The sequence below is a fragment of the Chinchilla lanigera genome, unplaced genomic scaffold (genome assembly GCF_000276665.1).
Source record: "Chinchilla lanigera isolate Chin_1 unplaced genomic scaffold, ChiLan1.0 scaffold00023, whole genome shotgun sequence".
Classification (NCBI taxonomy): Eukaryota; Metazoa; Chordata; class Mammalia; order Rodentia; family Chinchillidae; genus Chinchilla; species Chinchilla lanigera.
Window position 1 is genome coordinate 13,139,597 of NW_004955424.1, and position 26,084 is coordinate 13,165,680.

Consider the following 26,084-nt stretch of genomic DNA (forward strand, 5'->3'; position numbering starts at 1 on the left):
ATTCAATGTTTCATTTCTGATTGGCAGTAATTTGTCTGTCAAGAAACTTTTCTGTGGACATTTATTTTATTTTAAAAGACAGAATTCTGTTCTATGTCTTTTCCCTATACAACCCTCCTCATTTTTTTCTTTAGATGCTCAGTGGTCTATAAAAAATCTTAAAGAAACGATACATAAAATTCAAGTAACTATACAGAGGCGTATAAAAACAGCCCCAAATGACAAGATAATTAATACTTACATCTTTCTACCCAATGGTGTGTGTGTGAGAGATTTTTCCCTTTTTTCTGTGAGTGCCTGGAAGAATTGTATAGGTCCTAAAAGAAATCAAACTCTGGACAAGACAGAATGTGAATATTGGTTGAGTATTTCTCTCTGAGGCCCAGGCTTCCAATATCTTACATAAAAAATGCATAAAGGAATTATATACACCACTAAGAGCCTGAGATACTCAGCTAGAATTGTGTAATCATTAAGTATGTAGATTTTAGAGTTAGCTTGATAGAATTGATTCAAGTTACCACTTACTTTACACATGGCCATGGGCAAGTTACTTCAACCCTTAGAGCCCCATTATGAAATAAAAACAATAATAATTCCTAATATTACAGGTCAGAAGTAATTGAAAATGTGTGAAAGAGTTTATTTCACTGGCTGGAAAATGTGCTATAATTAGTAGTTGGTCCTGTTACAATTGTCAGAGCAGCAGTAGCAGTTAGCATATATCTAGCAACTCTGAAAAAGTCTTTTGTAGGTTACTCTATAGTTTGTGAATCAGTTAAATTCCTAAATCCTGTTTAATTTGGTATCAGAAACTAACTTTTGCTTCTTGGTAGTTTTCTGTGAAACTTCTGAGGTTGTCCTGAAAGGTATAATTGAAAACTGATGATTTTCTATTTCTCAGTTTGATGCTTTTGTAAGAAATCAGTCAGTTAGTTCAACTGTTCTCTGAAGATAGTAACTACTGCCTAGGATATCATTATCTAACAGGAGCATTATCATTAGGTAATACTGACAGGCTACAAAGCCAACTACATAAGGTAGAAGTTACATAGTTATGAAAAACTTACCCTTTTCCTTTAAGAATTGACAGTAAATCATGGGTTTTTCTGCTTTGTATAAATTTCATCTTACATCTCTATATTTTGATGTCTTATATTTGGTTTGGCTATTGGAGCAATAGATCTTAGTAGAGAAAATGGATTTTAAATATCAGGAGGTCTTGATTACCTACTATTTACCTTGTGATCTAACTTGAGCTACTGCATTTTAAATGCACTACCATATTCAGTCTGTCTGGGCCTAGAATTTTCTAACCTTTAATTGTATATATTCAAGATAAAAAGATCTAGATGCATATTTTGGACACTGGTGATAAAGTGGGATACGGTGGAGCTTAAATAACGAATGACTTGATTAGAAATACATTTTTGTATTTTTATCAGGAGCATTAGAGAAGCTTGTTGGAAACTTACTGTAGTAACCTATGATAGACATGCTTTGGGAATTTAAGTATGTGTGTGTGAAGGTTCAAACCATGGGAGCAAATGAATCAATAACTTATTTAACTTCCCTAAGCAATAAAATATTAATACCTGCTATATATTATAGTGATCACTTCTATATCCATCTGCCCTTGTTTTTCTTACTTTTTTATATTAAACATTTTCAGCTTTTAGTTATCACCTCAGCTCACTAAATTATTGAGAAGATTGACACTTTGGAAGCATATCATAATTCACCTAAGTGCAGGAATATCTGTTTGTGGGGGAATGCAACAGAAGTCACATAACTTATTAAATTTAGCATCATCTTTCATTTCCCAGGACCATGACACATGTATTTTGCAGGAAGATACTGGTTATTTGAACAGGAAGGAGTAGAATACCTCTTGCCAAATTCTCTTAGTTTTTTGTATTATTATTTAAATTGAGCTTTGGTTTATTATTGGAAAAAGAACAAAGGTCTCGAAAACCTTCTATAGCACCACTCTTGCCATAACAACCTCACACTGCAAGTCATGAAATTCTTCATGAAACAACTTCCAAGTAAATTTGTGGTATCTGTGAGTGTACTAGGATATAAAATGGTGACAGAACACATTTGTCACTTAAGAATATACCATTTATGACTTAGTCACTCCACACTGACTGAATAATCAGATTTCTTTCTACCTCCCTGAATAATTAGTTTTAGTTCAGTATTGGTACCTATAAGTTCCCAAAAAGTTTGAACGTTTCCATCTCTTACTATATTTTCATTAAAATTGCTAAGGATATAGCTCAGTGGCACAGTGCCTGCCTGGCAGCATGAGGTCCTGATTTTAATTCCCAATACAAACAAATAAACAAACAAATAAAATCGCTGCAGTTCCACTGGTGCTATAGGTGGCCATTTTCTGACTCCAGAGTGAGTTATTTTAGTGAATATTACTCAGGCTGATCTTAGTAGGCTTGCTTTTGATTTTACCATGGGGGCTTATGAACTAAGAAATCTTTCCAAAAGATGTCTCTGAACCCTTGGTACTAGGCCTAAATACATATTTTCAGATTGTGACAGCTATATTTGCTTTTTAATTTCTCTATTACTTGAGCCCAGCTATCTTTGACTCTTCAATTACATATTGTTTATTATCCACATGGAGACACTCACAGAGAGTATCGTTTTAGGCTTCAGGCATACTTTACCAATAACTTCCTAATGTAAGGGAGAGGGAAGAGAAAAGAGCCCTCAGGACTCTGGTGAGAAACATGCAGAAAATATGTGTGATAGATCCACACTGCCATTACTTTCAAGCTTTTGAAACTTATACTATTCAAAGGGAGTTCTGGCCCTTACATAACAAATAAGACTGTGCTAAACAAAATCTGTCTCAGCCAACCAAGCAAACTGTGAAAGTGCTAGCTAGTACATTAAATCAAGCCTCTCCAGTGGTGTCCTCAATGGTAATTACACTGTCAATCAAAATTATGTTTAGGTGTCCTTGAAGAAGTGGTGTACATCCCCATCCTTAGAAAACTCTTATGTTTACTTCTGGATGTAATTCTTTCCTTCGCTACTCTTATTGAGCTCAGCATCTCAACCCCATGTTAGATCCTAGTGAAGGGATCAATAAGAGATAAAGCAGAGCAAAGCATTGTTTCTCTTCAAGGGAGAGTGGGACAAAACAAAGCATTCCAAGACACACTAAAGGATCAAGATGCCATAGTTTCTGTTAGTACCTTTGTATTCATCAAAGAAATATGGTAATATTATAAAAGCAGCTGAAATTTAAAAGGTCAATTTTTACACTTGATGTTCACCTCCCTTAGTAGGCCAGCTGCAAAAAGAAGGGAATTGCTGCATTACGGCTTCACTATAGTTCTGTAGTTTCATGGATTCCTGAACTGTACACTCTAAGAAGAACCAAAAATTGTTCTGCCTTCATTTTAAGTTGCCCCAAGTTGTTAAAAGCAATTACATGACCCATATTTCTCAATCTCTTTAAGTCAGTAAATAATAGAAGAATCTAATCCTCCAGTGCTTCACTTTCAGTGGGAACATGTCCGCAAGTGACTTCAGTTAATACCTTAATTATGGCTGTCAAATTCCATTGACTGTTAGCTTTTTGTCCTCAAAAATGATCAGAAATCTCAATACCCTTTTCGCCGCCATCATCTGATATCCAGTTCCAAACATTCTACGTTCTCTTTTTGTGTAGCACCTTGTTCTCCAGTAATAATCTGTCTTAGAGTATATTTATTTGTAGGTACTACCTTAGTCCAATAACTTCTATAATAAATGAACTGAGTGCTTTACAAAGAAGAGAAATTTATTTCTCACAGTTCTGGAGGCTGGAAATTCAAGATCAGTGTGCCAGTAGTTTCAGTGTCTGTTGACAGCCCTGCGTTAGCTTCCAAGATGGCACCTTGAATACTGTGTCCTCACATGGCAAAGAGATAAAAGGCCAAAAACAGCCTATCTGGTTCCCTATAGTCCTTTTATGAGGTTGTTAATCCCATTCATAAGGACTGAATCCTCATAGCCTGCTCACGTCATAAAGGTTATACTTCTTGATACTGATGAATTGAGGGTTAATTTTCAATGTAAATTTGAAGGGGCACAGATATTTAGACTACAGCAGCAGAAAACAAAAATCTATTCAAACCAGCTTTAGAATAAAGAGAGTTTATTGTAAAGATATGGATACTTGGGGCCAAGGATATGGCTCAGTGGCACAGTGCCTGCCTGGCAAGTGCGAGGTCCTAATTTTGATTCCCGGTACAAAAAATAAATAAAAGATAAAATAAAATAAAGATTTGGATTCACTAAAGTCCAAGAAAAGTACATTTTTAAATTTAATTAGGTTTATTAATACATTTTAGATATATATAATGATCATATCGATCATAGGGAATTTGTACCTGTGTATATATTTTTATTTCTCTTTTTTCCCAATCTGCTCTCCTCCCTTCAATCCCTCTTCCCCTCAACTACAAAGCTTTCTTTCCATTTTATCCTTCTTTTCCTTTTCCCATTCTTCCTTTCCCCCTTCCCCCGCCCTAGTTACTCTTTCCTTTTGAACAATTTCTTCCCATTTCATAATAACTATTGTATATTTTGGTCCTTATTTACTCTCTCAGTTTCTCATATGAGGGAGACAATGTGATGTTTACATGTGTGGGTCCAATTTATTTCACTTAAGAGTATGGTCTCAAGTTATATCCATTTACCTATAAATGTCCAAGTTCATCCTTCTTTATAGTGGAGTAGTATTCCGTCATATAAAAAAACCACATCTGTTTTTATCCATTCATACATTGATGGGCATTTGGGTTGCTTCCAAGATTTAGCTATTACAAACTGTGCTGCTATAAACAGGAGTGCACATATATCACTGTGATATGATGTTTTCAGTTCCTCTGAAAAAATACCCAGAAGGAGAATAACTGTATCAAATGGGACCTCTAATCCTAGTTTCTTGAGGAATCTCCATAGTGATTTCCAAAGTGGTGAAAGTGCATTATTTAGAGCAGGATCATGTCTGCCCTGTTCAGTCCTGCCCTCCTTAGCACCTAGCATAGAGCCTGACAAATGGTATTTGAATATTAAGTATTTGCTGAACTAATAAAAATGACATGGTTAGCAACTACCTCAGTTTCTGGATCCCTTTGTTCATCTCTGAAGTTGGAAGTAACCAGAGGTAGGGATTAGCTCAGGATAGAGGAGATGTGATATAGATAGCAAGACAAACTGGGACATGTTTGTAATCCAAAGTAATATTCTCTTACAAGGGTGCACAACAAGAGAGTTGATGACTGGCAAATAGGTCTTACCACCAACCTCTGTGGATTATAATGCCATCTTTGCAGCTAACAGTAAATTTTCAAATGCCAGGTGTATAATGTGTAATAATTATAGTCTTAAAATGATGAAAACATTGACCTTTGAATCTTGGATCTTTAATTTATTAGTTTGAGCATATTGAATTTCTTTAATCTTCAGTTTTGTCATTTGTAAGTATGAATATACAATTTAACCTATATCATAGACTTGTGATAATTTTATAATTATTATTGTAAATGGTCAATAACTAGTGGCAGTCATCATGTTGTTATTGTCATTGTCATACAAAGAGTACTGGGCTAAAAGTTGTATTATAGCATTAATTTTGGTATTGGTGTTCATTAAACCTGTTTGACCTCTTTATGGGCTCTTTTTTTATAAAATGGAAAAGTTAATCTAAATGATTTCTAAATTTCTATTTAGTTCCAAGTTATTAAGATTGTGTGGATGTTTTTCATTCTGTTGAGAGTTGTTATAGAATTAAATGAGATAATGCATGTGAAATGCTTTATTTGTCTTGATGCCTAAATATTTGTAACTAGTAAATATTAACTTAGAAAAGTTTCCTTTATAGTTATATATACCATGTTCTCATGGACACTTACATTATGAGTTTATGGAATTAGAAGGCAGGCTTTGAGTAACTGCAGAGGTGCTTATATATTCAATGGCCATTGCAATAAGGTCAGTTTTTTTTTTTTTCTAAAAGAAGCTTTATATATATAATTTCTTAAGGGAGCCTTGTCTCAAAGTAACTGTTGTACTCTTGCTTCTGAATAATGTTGGCTTAAGAAAATCAACCTGCGTAGTTGAAGTCTGAAGTACCATACTTTAGTATGCTGGTAGATATGCTGATGTAGTTGTGGAACAGGTGAGTGTTGTTATGATGAAGTGTTAGCTCAGCGGTTCTGAACCTCAGGAGACTGAGGAGCATGAGTATATTTCTTTTGGAAAATCAGATGTCTGGATATAAATACCAGTAGAAATGAATTGTAAAACAAGAAGTTGACTCTTTATGAAATTAAATAAATCTCAAAATGTTCAGTCTTTGTAGCAAGCAGTGCCATTTTATACTGAGAAATTTTCCTGACAATTTCTGAATTGACTTTCTTTCTAATTAAACTATATTTTTGATACTTTACCCAATAGATGATTTTCTAATTGTATCTTGGGCATTTTAACCTCCTCTAGTATTAAAAGAGCCATTTTAAGAATGTAAGATTTGAAGAGATAAATGGAAGAAGTTTGATCCCAGTAAACATTTTTACCTTGTCTACTAGGTTTTATGAAAATAATAGATGCTTCATTGGTTAAAGAATATGGGGTGGTTGAAAATGCAAATTTCTTGGGTAGAGTGTTTCAGTATCATTAAGTGTAGATTCCTTAGCTGCTATCCTCAGCCTCATCCTTCTGAATTATAATTTTAAAAGCATTTACTTTCTGCCCTTTTCATCTGAGAAACATTAAGGTCAGAGATTGATGATTGACTTTGAGCTTGTATGTAGAAAAATAAACTTGTTTCCTATAATTTGTAGCATTGTGCATATGTGAAAATTTATGGACAATTAGGTGTTATTGCTTTAATAGTTTCACTATGGATGATGACGGTAACTTGCCTCATGGTTAATAAATTTTGTCCTTTGGTTGATTGACTGGTTAATGGAATCAGAAAATACTTTATATCTGCTCTTTACAATAATGTTTTCATTCCTACTGGAAATATATATAATATACATACTTGGGTAGCCATTCTTTGTTAGTCTTTTTTATTATATCAGTTTTTTTCCTTTTCTCAGTTTTATTCTGTTTTATTTCTGACTCATTTTAATTTAATTACAAAAAAGATTAAGTTGGCTATTATGTATGTATACAGTAATCAATAGCTCATTCATTTTCTGTTATTGTCTCTGAAACAGCTGCCACATTAGATATTTTATATAAGAAATGAAACTTAAAAATTTAAATGCAATGGGAATTTGTTGGATAAAAGTAGAGATACTATAGTCTAATATCATTTTCTTAGACATACAAGCTTCAGTTAACCTATGCAAAAGATTCTTGGGAAGCTTATGCATCGTGTGGCTTTCTCTTTGGCTATTTCCTGGGCCTTTATCAGTTCTTTTTAAAGCAGGATTAAATTTGGATTCTCAGATCTAAATGTTAAGAAGAACATAAGCTGCTGATATCCTCCCTCCATCAAAATTAGGAAGTCCAAAAGACCTGCTTTGTTTGCCTTTTTTTCCCCCTGTCTACAATGCTTTTCAGGCTAGGTGCAGTGTTTTTATGATATGCCTTTCTAAGCCATGGAGAACCTAAATGAATATCCTCCTCACCATTAAAATAGCAAGGTCGATTCTCTTTGACTATGGATGATGGGCCCTATACTCTCTGGTAGGGCCTGTCTCAGACATGGGTCACTGAGTACTGCCCACTCAGCACTTACTTTGGTTTATGTGCTGAAGTTTCTTGAATTCCAAGAGATAATGCAGTCATTGTTTCTCTCAGCCCATTGCCAGACACCCAGTCATTTGATAGTAGATGCTGCCAACCTGAACAGTGGGGGCAGGCAACCAACTCCCTTTACCATGGCCTGACATGCCATCTTTGTCAAGAAAATGGAGATGGATCATGCTACTCTGACTGCGTTATGCATCACTATCAAGCCCTGCTGTTGGCTTCCAGAGACTGGTGAATGCAAAGTACTTTTTCTGGTACCAGATGTTATCTTTCATTGTGTGTGTGTGTGGCAGGGTATTAGTAATGGACTACTATATGAAGACTCATAATTCCCAGCTGGGCTGTGTTTAGATTTTTGTCTTCCTAGTTCTATTTCAAGGGATATTGATGGGGCTAAGGAATGGTGGTGGAGATCTAATTTATTCAAGTGATAGTTTCCAAAAGGCTTTTTCTCGTGTGGTTGAAAGGATGATTTTTCAACAGGATTTTTAAAAAAAAATTTTTTTCACAGATTTTTTTTTTGTTTTAAATTGTTATTCTGAACTTGGTGTTCCTTCTTTCTCTACATTTCTCATTCTGGCTGTTTTAAGTATTAGTCTGATAAGACCTTCTACTACTTAGAAGTTTTAGTGCTAGAACAATTAAGAAGTACCATTTTCAAGACGAAAAAGTAAGCCAGGCATGATGGCATACCCAGCTCTATGGGAGGCTAAAGGTTTGCAAGTTTGAGTCCATCCTGGGCAACTTAGCAACTTAGTGAGATCTTGTCTTAAAATTTAAAATAAATAAATAATAAAAAGGACTGGAGACACAACTCATCGTGAAGACCCTGAGTTCAATCTCCGGGTCTAGAAAGGGAAAAAGAAAGAAAGAAAGAAAATATATATATGTGCATATAGATATGCATATATATAGTGTTTTTTGCTATGTTCATATCAGTTCATGCTGGTTCTAAACTTGGTAAAAAATATTTTCTTAGAATTAAAGGAGTGTATCATAATAATTAATCTCCAAAGCCTTTTTATTGTTTTTATAGAAAAATTTAAAAGTAAATATTTAAAAATTTCATAAATTTTTTATTTGAAAGCATTTTCAGTAGTAAGCCATGAAAACAACCAGTCATCTTAATCATTTCAAACCAGAAAACTCCCCATTAGCTCCAGGACAGTGTATGACCATGTTTTTCAGAGTATCAGCTATATGTCATCATCTCAGCTAAAAATATTTTATTTCTTTAGCACTGCTTCCGTTTTCCATCAAGCTACTTACACTTTTCTTTTACTCACACCTGCCAAAGTCTTAATGTTTGTGGTAAGCCAGTCTCCCAAAAATTTCTGATGCAGTCACTGTTCTTGCTTGTCTCTCTTTACACAGGTACACTTTTTGCAGTTTGTATTTTCTTTGGCCCTCATCTCATGTTGTTAGGGTTAATATCAGTAAAGTACTTATTTAATTTGTCCATTTTATAAATTATAAATAGAAAACTATTCGAATGTTATGTCTATTTTTAAATTATTTTAATTGTTGAATGTTGACGGACTTTTACTCAGGTCTACAAGAAGTTTTGATGCTTGATATTGGGGACTGAACCCCGGGCCTTCACACTGAGCTATACCCTCAAGCCCTTTAAAATAAATTTTCAGACAGGATCTATTAAGTTGCTGTGTAGGCTACACTGGACTTGAATTTGTAGTTCTCCTGCCTTAGGCTCCCCAAGTGCCTGATTATAGGAGTGCACCACATTCCCGTAACATTTTAATCTACCTATTGTGTTAACATGGAACAACCCTTATACATATCAAGAAAAATTGCTGAAAATCCTATTATAAGAGATTTTAAAAGAAAAAATGTTCTACTTTTCCATAATTAATCTGTCCTAGCCTTTCAGTATTTGATATTCTCATTTGAATTCTCCTCTTTTAATTAAACCATCTAATCAGTGTATTAAATCTCACTATCACATTCTTGATTTCTTATTTCTAAGATCAGAAGTAAAGTTCTACCTGTTATGTTCTACAGTGGTATAGTAGTTGATCTTTGTTTAACTTTTATTTTGTATTACCTTCCTGGAGAGAAAGGTAGTATGGTAGGGTCACTGGATGGGTGAACTGAGGCCTGTGTTTTTTTATTTGTTTAATAACAAAGTAGCTGTGAATTTGTACAACTCAGTCTCTTCCAAAATCTTTTTTATTTACTTGGTATATATGAGTTGGTTGAAATAGAATATCCAGTTTTACTACATGACTAAAGAGCCATTTATGTGAGATGAATAGTTTGGGAAGTGTCTTCTCACAAATGCAGTAGCATGGATAAATTATGAGAAGAAAAAAAGAACCTAGCATATTAGGTAAGTAAAACCAGTTCATTGTAACTGGGAAATGGGCCGAAAGGAAGTAAGGTAGCCAAAAGGAAGTGATGTAAACGTAAGTAATTGTTAGATCTTATAAGGCTTACTAAGAAGTGTAAACTGTATTGTAAGAACACTAGGAAATGTTTATATGTTTTAAGTATCATTTTGTGTTGAAAAATACTACTTGGTAAAAGATGACAAGGGCGAGATTAAATAATCAGTTAGTCATAGGATTGTCAGATTTTAAAAATAGTATAAACTGAGTGTGGTGGTGCATGCCTCTAATGCTAGCATGTGGGAGGCAGAGGCAGGAGGATTGTTGCGAGTTCAAGACCAGCCTGGGCTACAAAGTGAGCTCAAGCCCAGCCTGAACTATATAGGGAGACCCTGTCTGGAAATGACAAAAAACAAAAACAAAAACAAAAACCAGTATATCCTGTGAAATTTCAGCATAAAGTTGAATTTCAGGTAAATAAGTTTTTATTACAAGTTGAATATCTTTTATCTAACATGCTTTGGACCAAAACTGTGTCAGATTTTGCATATTTTGGGTTTTGAAGTATTTGCATGTACATAATGAGGAATGTCTTAGGGATGAGGCCCAAGTCTATATACAAAATTCACTTATGTTTATATGTACCTTATACATAGCCTAAAAGTAAGTTGATAAATATTTTTAGCATATCTTATTTTTTTTTAGTGACCATGAGGTCAGGTATGGAATTTTCTACTGTAGTGTCATGTTGGCATTACAAACTTTAGGATTTTGGAACATTTTGGATTTGGGACTTTTGAGTTAAGGATCCCTGTATAAACATATTGCAAAAATTGTTGGACACATGTAGATGTCCTAAGTACCAGAAAAAGTGTTGCTTTAGTAAAAAAAGAAAGCCAAAAAAAAACTTGCAACAGAGTATTTTATTAGAAACCAGATTGCAGGGAGTTGAATGATTGGGAGATGAAATTAAATCAGTGTTTACAAACAACTCTTTCAAAAATTGAAAATAAAAGAGAGGAAAGAAGAGGGGATATATGTCACTGCCTCTGAGAATTTCAGTGGTGGTTTTCTTTTGTTGCCATTGTTAAGCCTAATGACTCTGGACTGCTAAGTTGTACATAATACCAAATAGTAGACACAGGTGACCAAGAATAAAAGAAAAATAATTAGTAATTTATTTCTTTATTAGCATCAGTAAAGTTTATCTAATCTTTCTTGTCTTTTTCTGACCTTTTTCTGAATAATATGTCTTCATGAAGAAATTCAGGTCTCCTTAGGTTTTTTTTTTTTTTTTTTTTTACCAAATCCCAGTAGACAGAGACCTGCCCTTCCCATGACTCACTGGAATCTCTTTGTCAGCTCTGTCCTTGTCAATAGATGGAAACAAGGTGTAGCATAATCCCCTGCCCAGGCAATTAAGCAGGGAGAGGGTGAGGTTTTTCTACTCTCTCCTACAAAAGTATTTTTGAGATCTTTTTCAACAATCACCATTGTAAGACAGGAGTGCTTTTAATACTTGAGGTGCTGTGTATCTCCTACATTTCTTAGTAGTTAGGATAGTCCTTTAAAAATACCAGTCTGTCATGGAAAGTACTTTCATATGTACCACTTTCTTCAACAAATTCCCTCTCTTTCAGTGGTGCCCAAGAGTTCCGATATGTAATGCCCTCTAGAGTGCTTAAGCTGTCTGAAGTAAATTCCCTGAGCCTCCACTTAGTAACTGCCAAACGAGCAACTCAAATGTCTTTGGCAGAGATTCTCTTCTTCTTTTATTGCTTTTGCTTATTTGATTTAGGAAGAAAATACCACTGCAAACTGTACTCTTATGAATGAATTTATATTCTCTAGTAAGATGCATCTTAACTATAACTTTTAACTTCTGAAAACAAACTCATTATTAACCTGTAGTAAACAGCATGGCAGACCAGTATTTATGGTGTTACTGACCTAATGCAAACATTTAACATGGATACTACATCACTGCTTTAATATCTTACATTCATATTCCATTTTGGTGGAATAAAATTCTGAAAAACTTCTAGGACAGTTCCACAAAGAAGAAAACCTAGAAAATAACAAAGCCATTTTGAAAATGATCTCTAATAATGGAAACTATTTTCATCTGCTATCTTTATTTTTTTATTTGTTAAATAATTGGCCTTGTGTGGAAAACACATATTGCCATTTTGTTTTATTGAACTCCATTAGTTTTCACCTTGCTTTTGCTGAGATGTGTATGCCTGTAATTTAGATGTGAAAATGGGTACAATATCAAGTTTTCCTGTACTTAATCTGGATGGGCCACTGTGTTCTGACTGTAATTTTCTGGTACCAACAGGCAGTCCTACAGTTCAATCCAATTCAAGCTGATTGTCTACCTAGATTTAGCACAGATCCCATAACCTGAGTGGTTAGACCCATAAGACTGTGTACTTCAGAATCTATCTGTAAGTCATAGTTGTCCCCAAGTGTCTTAGTTACTTTTCTCCTATTACTAAGACAAAATATCTGAAGCCCAAAATTAAGGAAGGAAACGTTTAACTAACAGTTTGTAGAAGTTTCAGTCCGTAATCAGGTGGCTCCAAGGCAGAGTGTTATGGCTGAGGGGCAACCATTCACGGCAGAGGATGACAGCAAAAGCAATAAGAGCAAAAAAGGGGAGGGCAAGCCTCTTTTCCTCCCTTATATTGTAAGCAGGCTATTCCCCCTAGGGTGGGTATAGCACCCACACCATCTCTGCACCCTCTTCTTGTGTGGGATGAGGATGTTTACTAAGTGAGGACCCAGGCCCCTACTGAGTTACGTAGTTAAGCTTCTAAACTTCTCAAGTGGACACAATGAATTAGCCATTACAACATCTTAGAGCATAAACAGCCACCCTAAGGTATGTTCTCTACACCCCAGGATGTAGAACCATTGAGTTACTTAATTAAGCCTCTAAACTCCTCAAATTGAAACAGTGCATTAATCATTATACCAAGTTACCTCCACGCCACTTAACTGACCACGAATTCTGGGTTGCCTATAACTCCTTCAAATTCAATAATTCACTAGAACAACTCATAGGATTGTTCTGAAATCTTTGTACTTACAATTATAATTTTGTTACAAAGCTTATAATTAAGAAAGGGGCAAACAGAAGACATGTGATGTGAGAAGCAACTGAAGGTTTCATAGAATTTATATGTCATGTCCTCATTGAGTTCAGGTTTATTATCCTCCCAGCATATCAGTATTTTACCAATGAGGAAGATGCACTGAGCCTCAGCGTGCAGACTTTGTATATGGCATTTCATTGGATAGGCATTAATGATTAAATAACCACAGGACTGTACTCAATCTCCAGTCCTAATCCCCTATCTGGAAGTCAAGGAAGGGGCTGAAAGATCTAACCATCCGATCTTGTGATTAGACTTTCCAGAATGGCCAGGCACTCTTAAAACTCTGGAATTGTCCAGCATAAGTTATCTCTTTAACATAAACTCAGGTATTATCAAAGGGAAATCATTATGAATGACGAAAGATATTGCTATAGCTGAGGAAATTCCAAGTTTTTGAAGCTGTACCAGGAGCTGAGGACAAAGACCAGAAATATTGCTTATTATGTCTGAGACCTCAAGTATATATTTGATTCAGTCCCATTGCAAGTAGGTCTGGCTAAAATCAGCTAGAATTCAAATTATCATTATTTGAAGATGACATGATACTCTACATAGAAGACCCCAAGAATTCCACCAAAAGCCTTCTAGATTTAATAACCAAATTCAGCAGTGTACTTGAATACAGTCACCACTCAAAAATCAGTAGCATTCCTTTCACAAATAACAAACTCCCTGAGAGAGAAATTAAGGAACCACACCTTTCACAATAGCATACAAAAACTGAAATACTTAGGAATTGATCTACTCAAAGAAGTAAAAGAGCTTTACACTGAAAACTAGAGTGGTCTGAACAAAGAGATTGAAGAGGATATCAGAAAATCTAAAGATATCCTTGTTCTTTGCTAGGAAGAACCAATATAGTGAAAAGGATCATGCTTCAAAAATTACTATACAGATTTAATGCAGTCCTAGTCAAATTACTAACAGTACACCTCACAGAATTAGAGGCAGCATTAGCTTCTTATGGGAGCACAAAATCCACTGTTAACTGTGAATTCAAGGAATCTAGGCTGCATGCTTCTTATGCCTGATCTGGCATGGAGCTGAGGTGGCAATGCTAGTGTTGCTGATGCAAATATAGATTAATGTTAGCAGAGAGATTGACTGCACAGAGCACATAATAAATCAGTTGCTTGCAGAACCCTATTATTGAGTGACAAACTGCATTTGGGATTTTTCAGAAGAACCCTATTATCAGAACCCTATTAATATTATTTTTTTTTTCTTTTGAGACAGGGTCTCGCTATGCAGTTCAGGCTGGCCTTGAGCTCACTTTGTAGCCCAAGCTGGTCTCCAGTATGCAATGATCCTCCTGTCTCAGCCTCCTGATTGCTAGGATTACAGGTGTTGGCCACCACGCCTGGCTTTGAGAACCCTATTATTGAGTGGCAAGTGATAAACTGCATCTGGTGGTAGGGTTTTTTTTTTTTTTTTGGTACTGGGAATCAAACTCAGGACCTTGTGATTGTCATGAAGGGTCTGTGCTGTGGAGCTGTATCCCCAGTCCTGGTTGTAGGCTTTAAGTTGGAATTTGACACTGATTTTAGTTGAATTGCCCACCCATTTTTAAATATACAATTTCTAGTCCTGCCTCTTTGTCTGTCACAGTTTTGCTGAGCCCACAAGTTAACTAGCTAAAATGAGTAAAATCAAATGTCACTGGAAAGATTCTTTTAAAAACAAGAAAGACCCAATGATGAAACAGCAGTAAGCTCTAAGAATGCAACAAAAGAAAGCTGCATTTAAAAGAAAATACCAAGAGTCCTATTTAAATTATGGGTTTATTGCAACAGGTGATTCACATTCTCCAAGCCCACTTTGCATATGTGGCAAGCAGCTCTTATACCCAGGATACCTTTGAAACTGCTTTGCCACTGGAGACTAAGTCTCCTGCCTTAAAAATATAAGCTTTCAAAAGAAACAAAAAGGCATGAACATGAAGAACAGAAGGTGTTATTGGAGGCCATCGCTTCATCAAATGTGTCTGCACTGAGAACATCATTCTTAGTGGCTAACCACATTGCTAAAGAAGCCCTTTACTGTTGGTGAGGAAATGATCCTGCCTCCTGGAGAGGCTGCAGTTCAAAAGGTGTCCTGTGCTCCTCTTTTGGCTAGTGTCATAACTAGATGAATTCATGCAATAGAGGATATTGAGGCACAATTGGTAGAGAAAATTAATATGTCACTGTGGTATACAATCCATGTTGACAAATCTACCAATATTGACAAATCAACAATGCTTGTTTTTGTGCAATGTATTTTTCAGGAGAATTTGTATGAACATATGTTATGTACACCTTTGTTGACAACAAACACCACAGCTGCAGCACGATTCAAGTCTTTGAATGATTATGTATCAGGAAACCTGAATTGGTCATTTTGTGTTAGTAAATGCAAGGATGGAGTAGCTGCTGTGACTGGATGGCTTCCTGGTTTCACAAGTCAAGTCAAAGAGCTCATTTCTGAATGTGAGTCTACAGACTGTGTCATCCATAGAGAAATATTGGCTGCTGAAAAATGCCACTTGAAGTTAATATTTTGCAGAATGTGATTAAAATGATCAACTGCATTATGTATACCTTTAAATATATACCTTTAAATCATATCTGCTTGTGCAACTCTGAGGAGATGGACATAGAATACAGAAGTCTTCTCTTACAGAAGTGATATAGCTTTTTAAAGGTAGATCACTGGCCAGAGTTTTTGAGTTACCTGAGTCATGCCAGAGATTTCTTTGAATCATCACTGGCAATATGTTTCAGTGACACAGAATAAGTCACAAAACTTACTCATTTTACATATTCAATCTACCTAATGAACTCAATCTGTCCCTTCAGAGGAGAATGACTTCAGTATTCAAGTTAGCAGACAAAGTAGCTGCATTCAAAGTCAAACTATAGTTATGGGGGCAATAAGTGAACGTGGAGATTTTTGACATGTTTTAAACATTAGCGGAGATTTTTGAAAGTGTCTGAGCCAAGGTGTCCCAATTGGTGCATAATTACCTATCTCAGCTTTCAAAAGTGTTTGAACATTACTTCCCAACCACAAAAATCCCCCCAAAAGGAAGAAATGGATCTTCAGCCCATTTGTGAATATTCAGATGAACAAACTTTGTCCGTACTGAAATAGGATTAACTTCTTAAAATCTCAGATGATGATGGCTTTAAAAATATGTTTAAACAATTTCATATCTACATACTTGCAGGTGAAAGTCATGGCAGAATATTCTGAGATTGCCATCAAAACACTGAAATCTCTGCTTCTGTTTCCAGTGTGCTTCCATTTCCATTGTTCTATCTTTGTGAAGCAGGGTTTTCTGCAGTGACAGCATTCAAGATGAGATTATGTAGTATAATGGACATAAGCAACGCACTTTGGATAGCTCCCATTATCGCTAAGCGGGGTCATCTAGTTGCAAGAAAACAACATTACAGCTCCCGCTGATTCTGGATTATATTGAGCTTTATAATAATTTTATTATATATTACCATGTAATAATAGAAATAAAGTGCACAAGAAATGTAATGCACTTGAATCAACCCAAAACTTCCCTTGCTGTCCCACTCCATGGAAGAACTGTCTTCCTGTTGTCAATAAGGTTAGGGACTGCTGGACTAATCCACAAATGTGTGTTGTGGCCATGTGATCCAGTTAACCTACCAAAGCCACACCTTTTTTATATTTTTTGTCTTTTTGAGACAGAGTTTCACTATGCAGTTTCAACTGGCCTTGAACTCACTTTGAGGCCTAGGCTGACCTTGAAATCACAGCGATCCTCCTGCCTCCACCTCCCAAGTGCTGAGATTATAAGTACGCACCACCACATGCATTACTATCATCGTTTTATTTTTTTTAAATTTATTTTAAGAATAAAAGAAGGAAAACATATTGACAAACAGACATCCTTTTATAAAACAGCATAAGAACAATGCACACAGTACAGTTACAGACAAAGTGGTAGGAAATTAACAATGGCTGTTGTATTATGTATTGATATCTTCAAAGTGGTTTCTCAGGTAAACAAATAGAGATATGCAAGATTGATCCAATAATTAATCATTATCTGTTCCTTTCAGTAAAGTGATAGAAGTCAGTAGTACAACTATATTAGCTATTCTGTATATACATACATACATAATTTCCCTTTCTTTCTTTCCTCTGTTCCATCACCTCAGTTACTCTTTACTTTTGAACATTTTCCTTCCATTTCACAATGTCTGAAATATTCAACATCATTAGTCATTTGAGAAATGCAAATTAAAACAACATTGAAATTTCATCTCACCCCAGTAAGAATGGCTATCGTTAAGAAATCAACCAATAACAAAGCCTGGGGAGGCTATGGAGAAATAGGAACTCTTCTCCACTGCTGGTGGGAGTGCAGACTGATGAAACCACTGTGAAAATCAGTTTGGAGATTCTTCAGCAAACTAGGTCTAGAGATCCCATTCAACCCTGCTATTCCCCTTCTGGGTATTTTCCCAGAAGACCTGAAAGCATCATACGACAGCAATATATGTGCACCCATGTTTATAACAGCACAATTTGTAATTGCTAAATTGTGCAAGCAACCCAAATGTCCATCCACTGAGGATTGGATAAAAATATTGTGGTACTTTTATATAATGGAATATTACTCAGGCTATAAAGAAAGGTAAACTCGAGGCTTTTATAGGTAAATGGTCACAACTAGAGATCATACTCATAAGTGAAACAAACCAGACCTGCATGTGTAAGCAATATATTGTCTCACTAGTGTAAGAACCTGAAAGAGTGAATAAAAACTGTCATCATTTTAAAAAGTGCTGTTTTTCCAAAATGATTTAAAACCATTTTCATAGGATATTTGATTTAAGGAAGCAAAATAATATGAAGAGAGGAAGTTAGGCAAGAGGACAAGTCAAGGACTAGTAGAGTCCGGTGCTTTAGACAACTTGGTCAGACTGATACCTAGGTCTACTAGAGAGGTAACAAATTTATTGACAGATATAATGAGGCTGATATTTTTAAAATTTGAGATTCTAAGAGAAAGTTTTCATAATGGAAAGAGGATAGAAATGTTATGGTATGAATGTTTGCATCTACTCAAAATTTGTATGTAGAAATCATCCCTACAAAGGTGATGGAATTTGGAGGTAATTAGATTATGAAGAAAGAGGCCTTCTCATGAACAGGATTAGTGTCCCCACAAGAAGAGACTCCAGAGAGATCCCTTACCCCTCTCACCATGTGAACACATGAGGAGAAGGTGCTATCTATAAACTGGAAAGGAATCCCTTGGTACATACTGAATCTGCTGGTGCCTTGATGTTGTACTTTTGACATCCAGAACTGTGAGATACAAATCTTTGTATTTTATAGGTATATGGTTGCCTTATGGTATTTTGTTATACCAGTATGAATTAAAGTAAGATAAGCAATTGTATAATATCCCATACATTTACCTCAACTGCAATTTCATAATCAATGTAAAAACAACTCATACTGCTATAAATTTTGGTAGGATTTCTTTCTTTTCATTTCAAAATCTTATCATTCTTCAAATATTTATTTTTATTTGCTTTCATTGTAATCACCGTCAGAGCTATATATTGCCCAGTATTTTAGGTACCAGTCAAAAATAGCTGGTGAACACTTGAAATGTGGATAGTCAGAAATAACAACTACTGTAAGTATAAAGGCATACCAGATTTTGGAAAATGTATAAAATATCTAAAACCTTTTAAAAATATTTCATGTTGAAGTTGTACTTTAGCTATATTGAGATAGACACAATAGCAGTATTTTTTTTAATGTGTGTACTAGAAACACCAAAGTTACTACAGGCTTGCATTTCTGTATGGGTAACGTACGCTAACTTGATTGTGCCACTGGAGCATGAGACTTGCATTTCTACTTAGTGCTTTTTTATAGAATGGATTTTCTGTTAACTTTTCTACAGAATCCCTTCTCAATGTAAAATTTTAGAAAGCCAAAGGTTTAGAAATGTATTCATACAGCAGAATAATCAGTACTGAACAAGCATATGGATAAAATTAAGTCCTTGAAAGCATAGTAAAAATATCAAGGATATAATGTTACTACTTTAGAACACCAGGCTTTCTCAACTCTCAGGAAGCCCACTCCTTTCATGGTAGATTTTGAACTTTCCCAGAGATTATACACAGAAGCGCTGCTGATTACTAATTGAGAGAGGCCTTTTTTCACCATAATTTAAAAAGATCTATTGTGAAATTGTCCCTTATTAATGCTAAATTGTGAAGCATTCAGGAACTTCAGAAGAAAATTATAACTTTACTCAGATCTCTGCATTTTAAGGACAGCACTTAATTTTTGTAAATGCAGCCAGTTCCCTAAATAAATGGAAAAGAGTATGTAATATTTGTGTAAAGGGACAAATAAAGTGTATATTTTTATATATTCTAGAGTAGGAGATACATATTGAAGTAATATACAGAATTAGAAGGATTAGATTTTAACTGGTTCACTGACTTAACCTCTTTGGCCTTATTTTTTCATCTGGTGAAGTCCTATAATTACATATTCTCCTTTCATCTTTAGGATTCTAGGGTTGTCAGTTTAAGTCCTAGGATATCTTTGGTATCCTTTGCTATTTTTTGTGGAATATTAAGGGAAAATACAGTGTCATGTTCCTGCCACTTATTATGGTCTTAACTTTCTTTAATCCTTCCTCTATAATGAATTGCACAATGTAGATGTCATTCTATATAAATTTAATGATTGTAGCTGAAATAATCTCATTCCTCATTTAGAATAGTATTTCCTTAGGCAAAGAAGAGCACTTAATTTCTGTAAAGACACCCAGTGCCCCTGAACTCCATGAACTAATAGAAACTTGTATCATCTCTTTCCTTTAAATCTTGAAACAAAATTGTTTTCTACTTTCCTTTTTGAGATTCACCCTACTAATTTCTCGAAGTTTTTAGTGGTCATTCTTATATATATATTACACAAGATGTAGAAACCACTTCTCCACTTTTCTGGATTTATTCCTGTTAACACAGGTAAATATATGCTGTCATTCACATCAATCACTGCAAGTGCTTGGACCCTCCTTTCCTCTCAATAAACTGTACATGATTTAGCCAAATGGAGATTGATTGGCCTATTTACTTAGCAGCAGCATGAAAGGCCCTTCATGCTTGTGGTTGTAGCTACTGCTTAGTTTATAGAGGATTAATTCCTTAAATAAAAACCTATGTCTATTTATCCTAATCCTCAGTTGTCTTTTGAAGCTAAACAAGCTGGAAGAATTGAATTTTCAAAATAATTTATAAATTCATTAGGAGTAATGGTTTGGCATTTGGTGTGAGACTTTATTATTAGCAGTTTAAATCAGATTATCTGCAATGAAATTTTAAGATTAAGTTGTAGATAATCTTCATTCTCCTCTGCTCTTTTATCATCATCATCATCATCGTCATCAGCGGCAGCAACAGATTTTATTTTTAGAGCAGTTTTAGGATTACAACAAAATCATTTGGATAATACAAAATTTCTTTTACATTTCCTGACTTATCTAATATATGTGTAGCCTCTTGCTCTGTGAGCACAGTGCCTTGAGACTGCTACATTTGTTATAATCAGTGAACTTCGATGACACATCCTTACCACTCCAAGTCCATATTATATATTAGGGTTGATTCTTGTGTTAAACATTCTGTACATTTTGACAAATGAGTAATCATATGTATCTACCATTACAATGTCAGAAAGAATAATATCACTTTTCTTTCTGAAAACTCTCTATGTCCTGCCTGTTCAAATGTCTCTCCCTTCTACCAGCCAGAAAATAGTGATCCTTTACTGTCTGCATACTTTTTCCTTATCCAAAATTTCATTTACTGGGAATCGTAATATCTATAGCATATACACCCTATTCACTATGACTTCTATCATTTAGTGAATGCATTTAAAGTTCTTCTATGTGTTTTAAGGCATTGATAGCCCATTCCATTTTAATAAGTAAAATACTATTATCTGTATATAGAACCATTTATCCATTCACCAACTGGAGGATCTTGGTTATTGAATTGTAGAAACAATTGTATTTTGTTTATGTTATTACCTTAACCCTAACCCTAACCCTAACCCTAACCCTAACCCTAACCCTAACCCTAACCCTAACCCTAACCCTAACCCTAACCCTAACCCTAACCCTTGGTTATTTCCAAGTTTTGGCAATTATGAATAAAGGTTTGGTGATTATAAAAGTAAACATTCATCCCCAGTTTTTTCGTGTGGATGTAAATTTTTATAATGAATGATGCAATTGCTGAGCCCTATGATTAAGAATGTGTTTAGATGGAGAAAGAAACACTGGGATTCTGTTTCCTTACCTTAAAATGCAATTGCACTGGCAAAATGTTTGTTATAACTATCTTTGAACTCTGAAGTCTACTGAACACTTGCAAATTCCAGGTGAAATCTTAGACCTTAAAATGTGGTTTATTTTGATCATTTTTTTCATTTCTTAGTTCCCTATGGTAGGCAGCTATCAGTGTGTTCCTAGAGCAGCTTGTACACGGCTTGTGAGAACCAGAGTGGGCAGAAAGATGCTGTCCTCTAAATTTCAGGTTCTGTATTCTGATTACTGCTTTCTGCTTCTCATCACAGAGATTCAGACAAGGGCTGGCAGCCATTGGTATAAGCTGCTCCACTTTTGGGGGGGTTGATTTCCAGTAGACTTTCTTTTTTTTTCATTACAGTCATTTTTGTCATTTTATCCATCTTTGGAATCCAAACATTATAGAGATATATGTAGTCTCTTATAATTCTTTTATTTCTCTGGTATCATTTGTAATGTCTCTTTTGTTATTAATAATTTTACTTATTTGAATCCTCACTCCCTTCTCCCACATTTTTAGCCTACCCAAGAATTTATATTTATTTAAAAAAAAACTACTCTTAGTTTTATTCACTTTATTTTCCTAATGTTTTTATTTCTGTCTTTATTATTTCCTTCTATTTACTCATTTTAGACTTTATTTATTCTGCTTTTCTAGTTCGAGTTCAAATTTAGCTTGTTTATACAAGACTTTTCTTTTTTGTCTGATATAAATAGCTATCCTTGTTTTCTTTAGTTACCATTTGATTGACCTTTTTCCAGCCCCTCATTTTCAGCCTATTCTTAAGGCTAAAATGAGTCTTTGTAGGCATCATATTGTTGGATTTCTCTTTTAAATCCATTTGGCCACTCTGTATCTTTTGGCTAGAGAATTTAATCTGTTTACCTTTAGGAAGGGGAGACAAGAACATAAAAAGAATTAAGATCTGTTATGTGCATGTACCACCTACCCATGATGAAGATAACCATTATGTACTGCAAACATGTACTAATAAAAGTAAAACTTTGAAAATAGAGTCATTCTTGATGTGTAAGTATTTACTTTTGCTGTTTTAGAAATTACTGACTATATTATGGCTTGTTTGTTTCTTTCAGTTTTGCTACCTTCTTTGTGATTTGTTGAATTTTTGCAGTGGTATGTTTAGAAACTTTTATCTTTTGTGTTTCTTTTTACTGTGAAGTTACCAAGGAGCTTACATAAAATATTTCATAGTTCTAACATTCCATTTTAGATTGATAGCAATTTAATTTCAATCGCATATAAATATCTTCACTTTTACTCTTCTCCCAAACTTGCTGTTAATATCACAGTTTTCATCTTTTATACATCATGTATCCAATGACAAATTATTGGAGCTTTCATTATTTTAACAGCTTTATCTTCAACTTCTATGGTAGAATAAAAGCGATTTGTATACCACAATTACAATATTAGAGTATTCTGAATTCAACTATGTATTCACCATTACCATTGAGCTTTATACTTTAATATATTTTAGTGCTTTCTTGTATATTTTTTAACTTAAAAAAAATCCATTTAGCATTTCCTCCAAGATAAATGTCATGTTAATGACTTCCCTCTGCCTTTGTTTGAAATTATCTTTTTCTCCTTTATCCTTTATAACTTAACCGATTATAATATTCATTGTTAGCAAGTGTTTTGTATTTTTCTTTTCACCATTTTGAGTATATCATCCTTCTTCAACTTGGCTTGCAAAACTATTATTGAAAAACTCATTGTAGTAGAAATTCCCTTCTATTTAATCTCTTGTCTGTTCTGCTTTCAAGACTTCTTAATTTTTATTTTAATTATGTCTCATATATTTTTCTTTTGGTTAGTCTTATGTGGGGGTCTTTTCTGCCCCATGATTTCTGGATGTCTGCTTTCCTCTCAAGATTTGCAAGTGTTCAGGTAATATTTTTTAAAATAATTCTTCTGACCATTTTTTATTGCTTCTTTTTCGACCTCTTATAACTTGTATATGCATATGCTTGATGCTGTCTTATACTTCTTTCTTTTTTCATTCTTTTTCCTTTTTTATTCCTTCACTTGGTTAATCTCAGATGAGCTGTCTTGGAGTGTACTAACTCTGTCTTATGCATGATTGCATCTGCAGTTGAAGATCTCCTAAGCTTTTCATTTTTGTCACTGTATTCTTTAACTTGCTGATTTTTGCTTGGTTCTTGTTATGCTCTCAATTTCATTATTAGTCATTTCTTTATCTTCCTAATTTTATTTATTTGTCCGTATGTGTTTTCTTGCATCTTATTGAGCTTTTTAAAGGTGTTTATTGTGAATTCTTTCTTTCTTTTTTATTTTTTTGTGTCAGGAATAGAACTCAGGCCCTTACACTTGCCAGGCAAGTGCTGTGCCGCTGAGCTAAATCCCCAGCCCGTGAATTATTTTTCAAGAAATTTGTAGATCTTTATTTCTATGAAGGCTGTGTTTGAAACTTTATTGGGTTTCTTCAGTGGTGTTATTTTTGGCTATTTTTTGTTTTGTTTTGTTATCCTGTTAGCTTTGCTTTGGTGTTATACATTTGAAGGAGCAAACATTTTTTCCAGTCTTTAGACTGATTTAAGCATATAAAGATCTTCTCCTCTTAGGTCTTTTCTTACTTCATTTTTAATGCTATAACAAAATAACCAAGGCTGGGTGATTTATATGCAGTAGGTGTTTATTTTTTACCTTTGTGGAGAACAGGGCATCTAAGATCAGGATACCAACAGGTTCAGCTGTTTGATGAGGGCTGCTGTCTGCTTCCACAATGGCATTTTCATGCTGCATTCTCTACTGGGAAGGAACACTGTTTAAACTTTGCAGAAAGCAGAAGAGCAAAATAGGACAAACTTTTCTAAAGTGACCTAATCCCATTCATAAATATAGATTCCTTGTTATTCAAGCATCATTTTTTTTGGTCATCTCTCCGTGACCTTTTACAGTCTATACCTCCCAGTACTGTTACATTGGGGATTAAGTTTAACGTGAAATTTTATGATGATAAAAGCATTTAAACCATAGTGTTTCTCCTAGTTTGTACGATTGCCTGTGGGATAGTGATTGAGTGGTACTGAAGCTAGTTATGTGGTTGATGCTGGGTTCAGAGTGGAATCTACAATTGACAGGCCTGGATCTCCTTTGATCCCGTTTGGCCTAGGCTGCCCAACATCTCTGAGCCACAGGGTTGCAATTATGAGGATCTGTTTCAGAGTTTACAGGTGGTATGCTTGTTATATCATGTGTGCCACCTAGTACTATTGGCCCCTGACTACAACTGAGAACACTGAAACTAAGACCCTGGACTGCTTTAAGATCCCCAGATATGACCAAGATTTGCAGACCTATCTATAGGGACATAACTGAAAGTGTGTCAACTTCCTCTGATTTTCTTTGCAGTCAGGACTGCTCTCAGACAGTAGCCAAGAGGGTATAGAGTCAATGTCAGGGCCTTTTCAGGATCTACCTACCCTGGGTGTTTTAGCCTGGCATGTCTTCCTCTGGTCTTCTCTGTGGGCAGGACTATTTTGTGCCATACTTAAGAGGTGCTAGAATTGAATCTCAGGGCTATTTTTAGATCCACAGTCAAGACCAAGGTCAGCAGTCAGATCACCCAAGGCACAAGTAGACATGACTCATCTAGATTCATTTGGTGGGTGGTTTTGGTAGCTGGACCCACCAAGGACAAATAGGAGTCTTGCAGAATCCACAGGACACTGGGGCCATTTCTGGGTCTGGTGCCAGAAACATGGTTGACAAGTCAGCCACTTGAGCCCAGTGTGTCCTTTCAAAGGACCCCATTCACTCTTGGGCTATCCCAGGGTTTCGTAGCCTCCTACCTAAATAATGGTATTCCCAGTAAAACACTTTTAGCCATGGATGACTGCAAAATTATTGTTGCTCTGTGGGGATATGTGTATAGGACCACCATATTTTCCTTTGTGTTATGTAGTATCTTTGATTATTTTCAATAGTTTTGTCACCATCATTATTGTTGAACTTAATAATATATTATATATTAAAGATACAAGTTCTTGATTTTTGGATATTTTCTCTTGTCTGTGATGTACATATTATTTTTTCATTCATTCATTCATCCATTCATTCTTACTATGGTAAGAACACATGTAGATCTAACCTCTTAAATTTTCAAATGTGTCGTATAGTATTACATATAATGCTGTTAAGTATAAAAATAGTGTTGTATAGCTCCCACTGCTTCCTAAAATGGGAAATCTAGTGAGTTTAAATCTCCATGGAGTTTTCCCCTTTTAGCCCTCTCCCTCCTTTTCTATCTCATTGACATTGTTCTTGATTCTTACTTCCTTCTGTTTTGGTAGACCTTTCTCTGGCCAGTAAGGCCTGGAATGGATTCCCTGTGGACTCCATCAACTCCTCTCTGTAATTAGCTTAGTGGAGTCACT

The 26,084-nt window shown here is 35.0% G+C and overlaps 1 protein-coding gene across 6 annotated transcripts in view; it reads left to right on the plus strand.

The window, feature by feature from the left end:
* Exoc6b (exocyst complex component 6B) overlaps positions 1–26,084 on the plus strand; it is a 530,721-nt gene that overhangs the window by 361,959 nt on the left and 142,678 nt on the right. Inside the window, exon 20 of one of the 6 annotated variants that reach the window (XM_013514677.1) lies at positions 15,558–15,619. The exons of the other annotated variants lie outside the window; for them this stretch is intronic. Within the exon in view, the coding sequence (XP_013370131.1) occupies positions 15,558–15,571 (14 nt within the window). The 3' untranslated portion in view covers positions 15,572–15,619. Of the gene's footprint in view, positions 1–15,557; positions 15,620–26,084 lie in introns of those variants that run through there. 6 annotated transcript variants of the gene reach the window in all.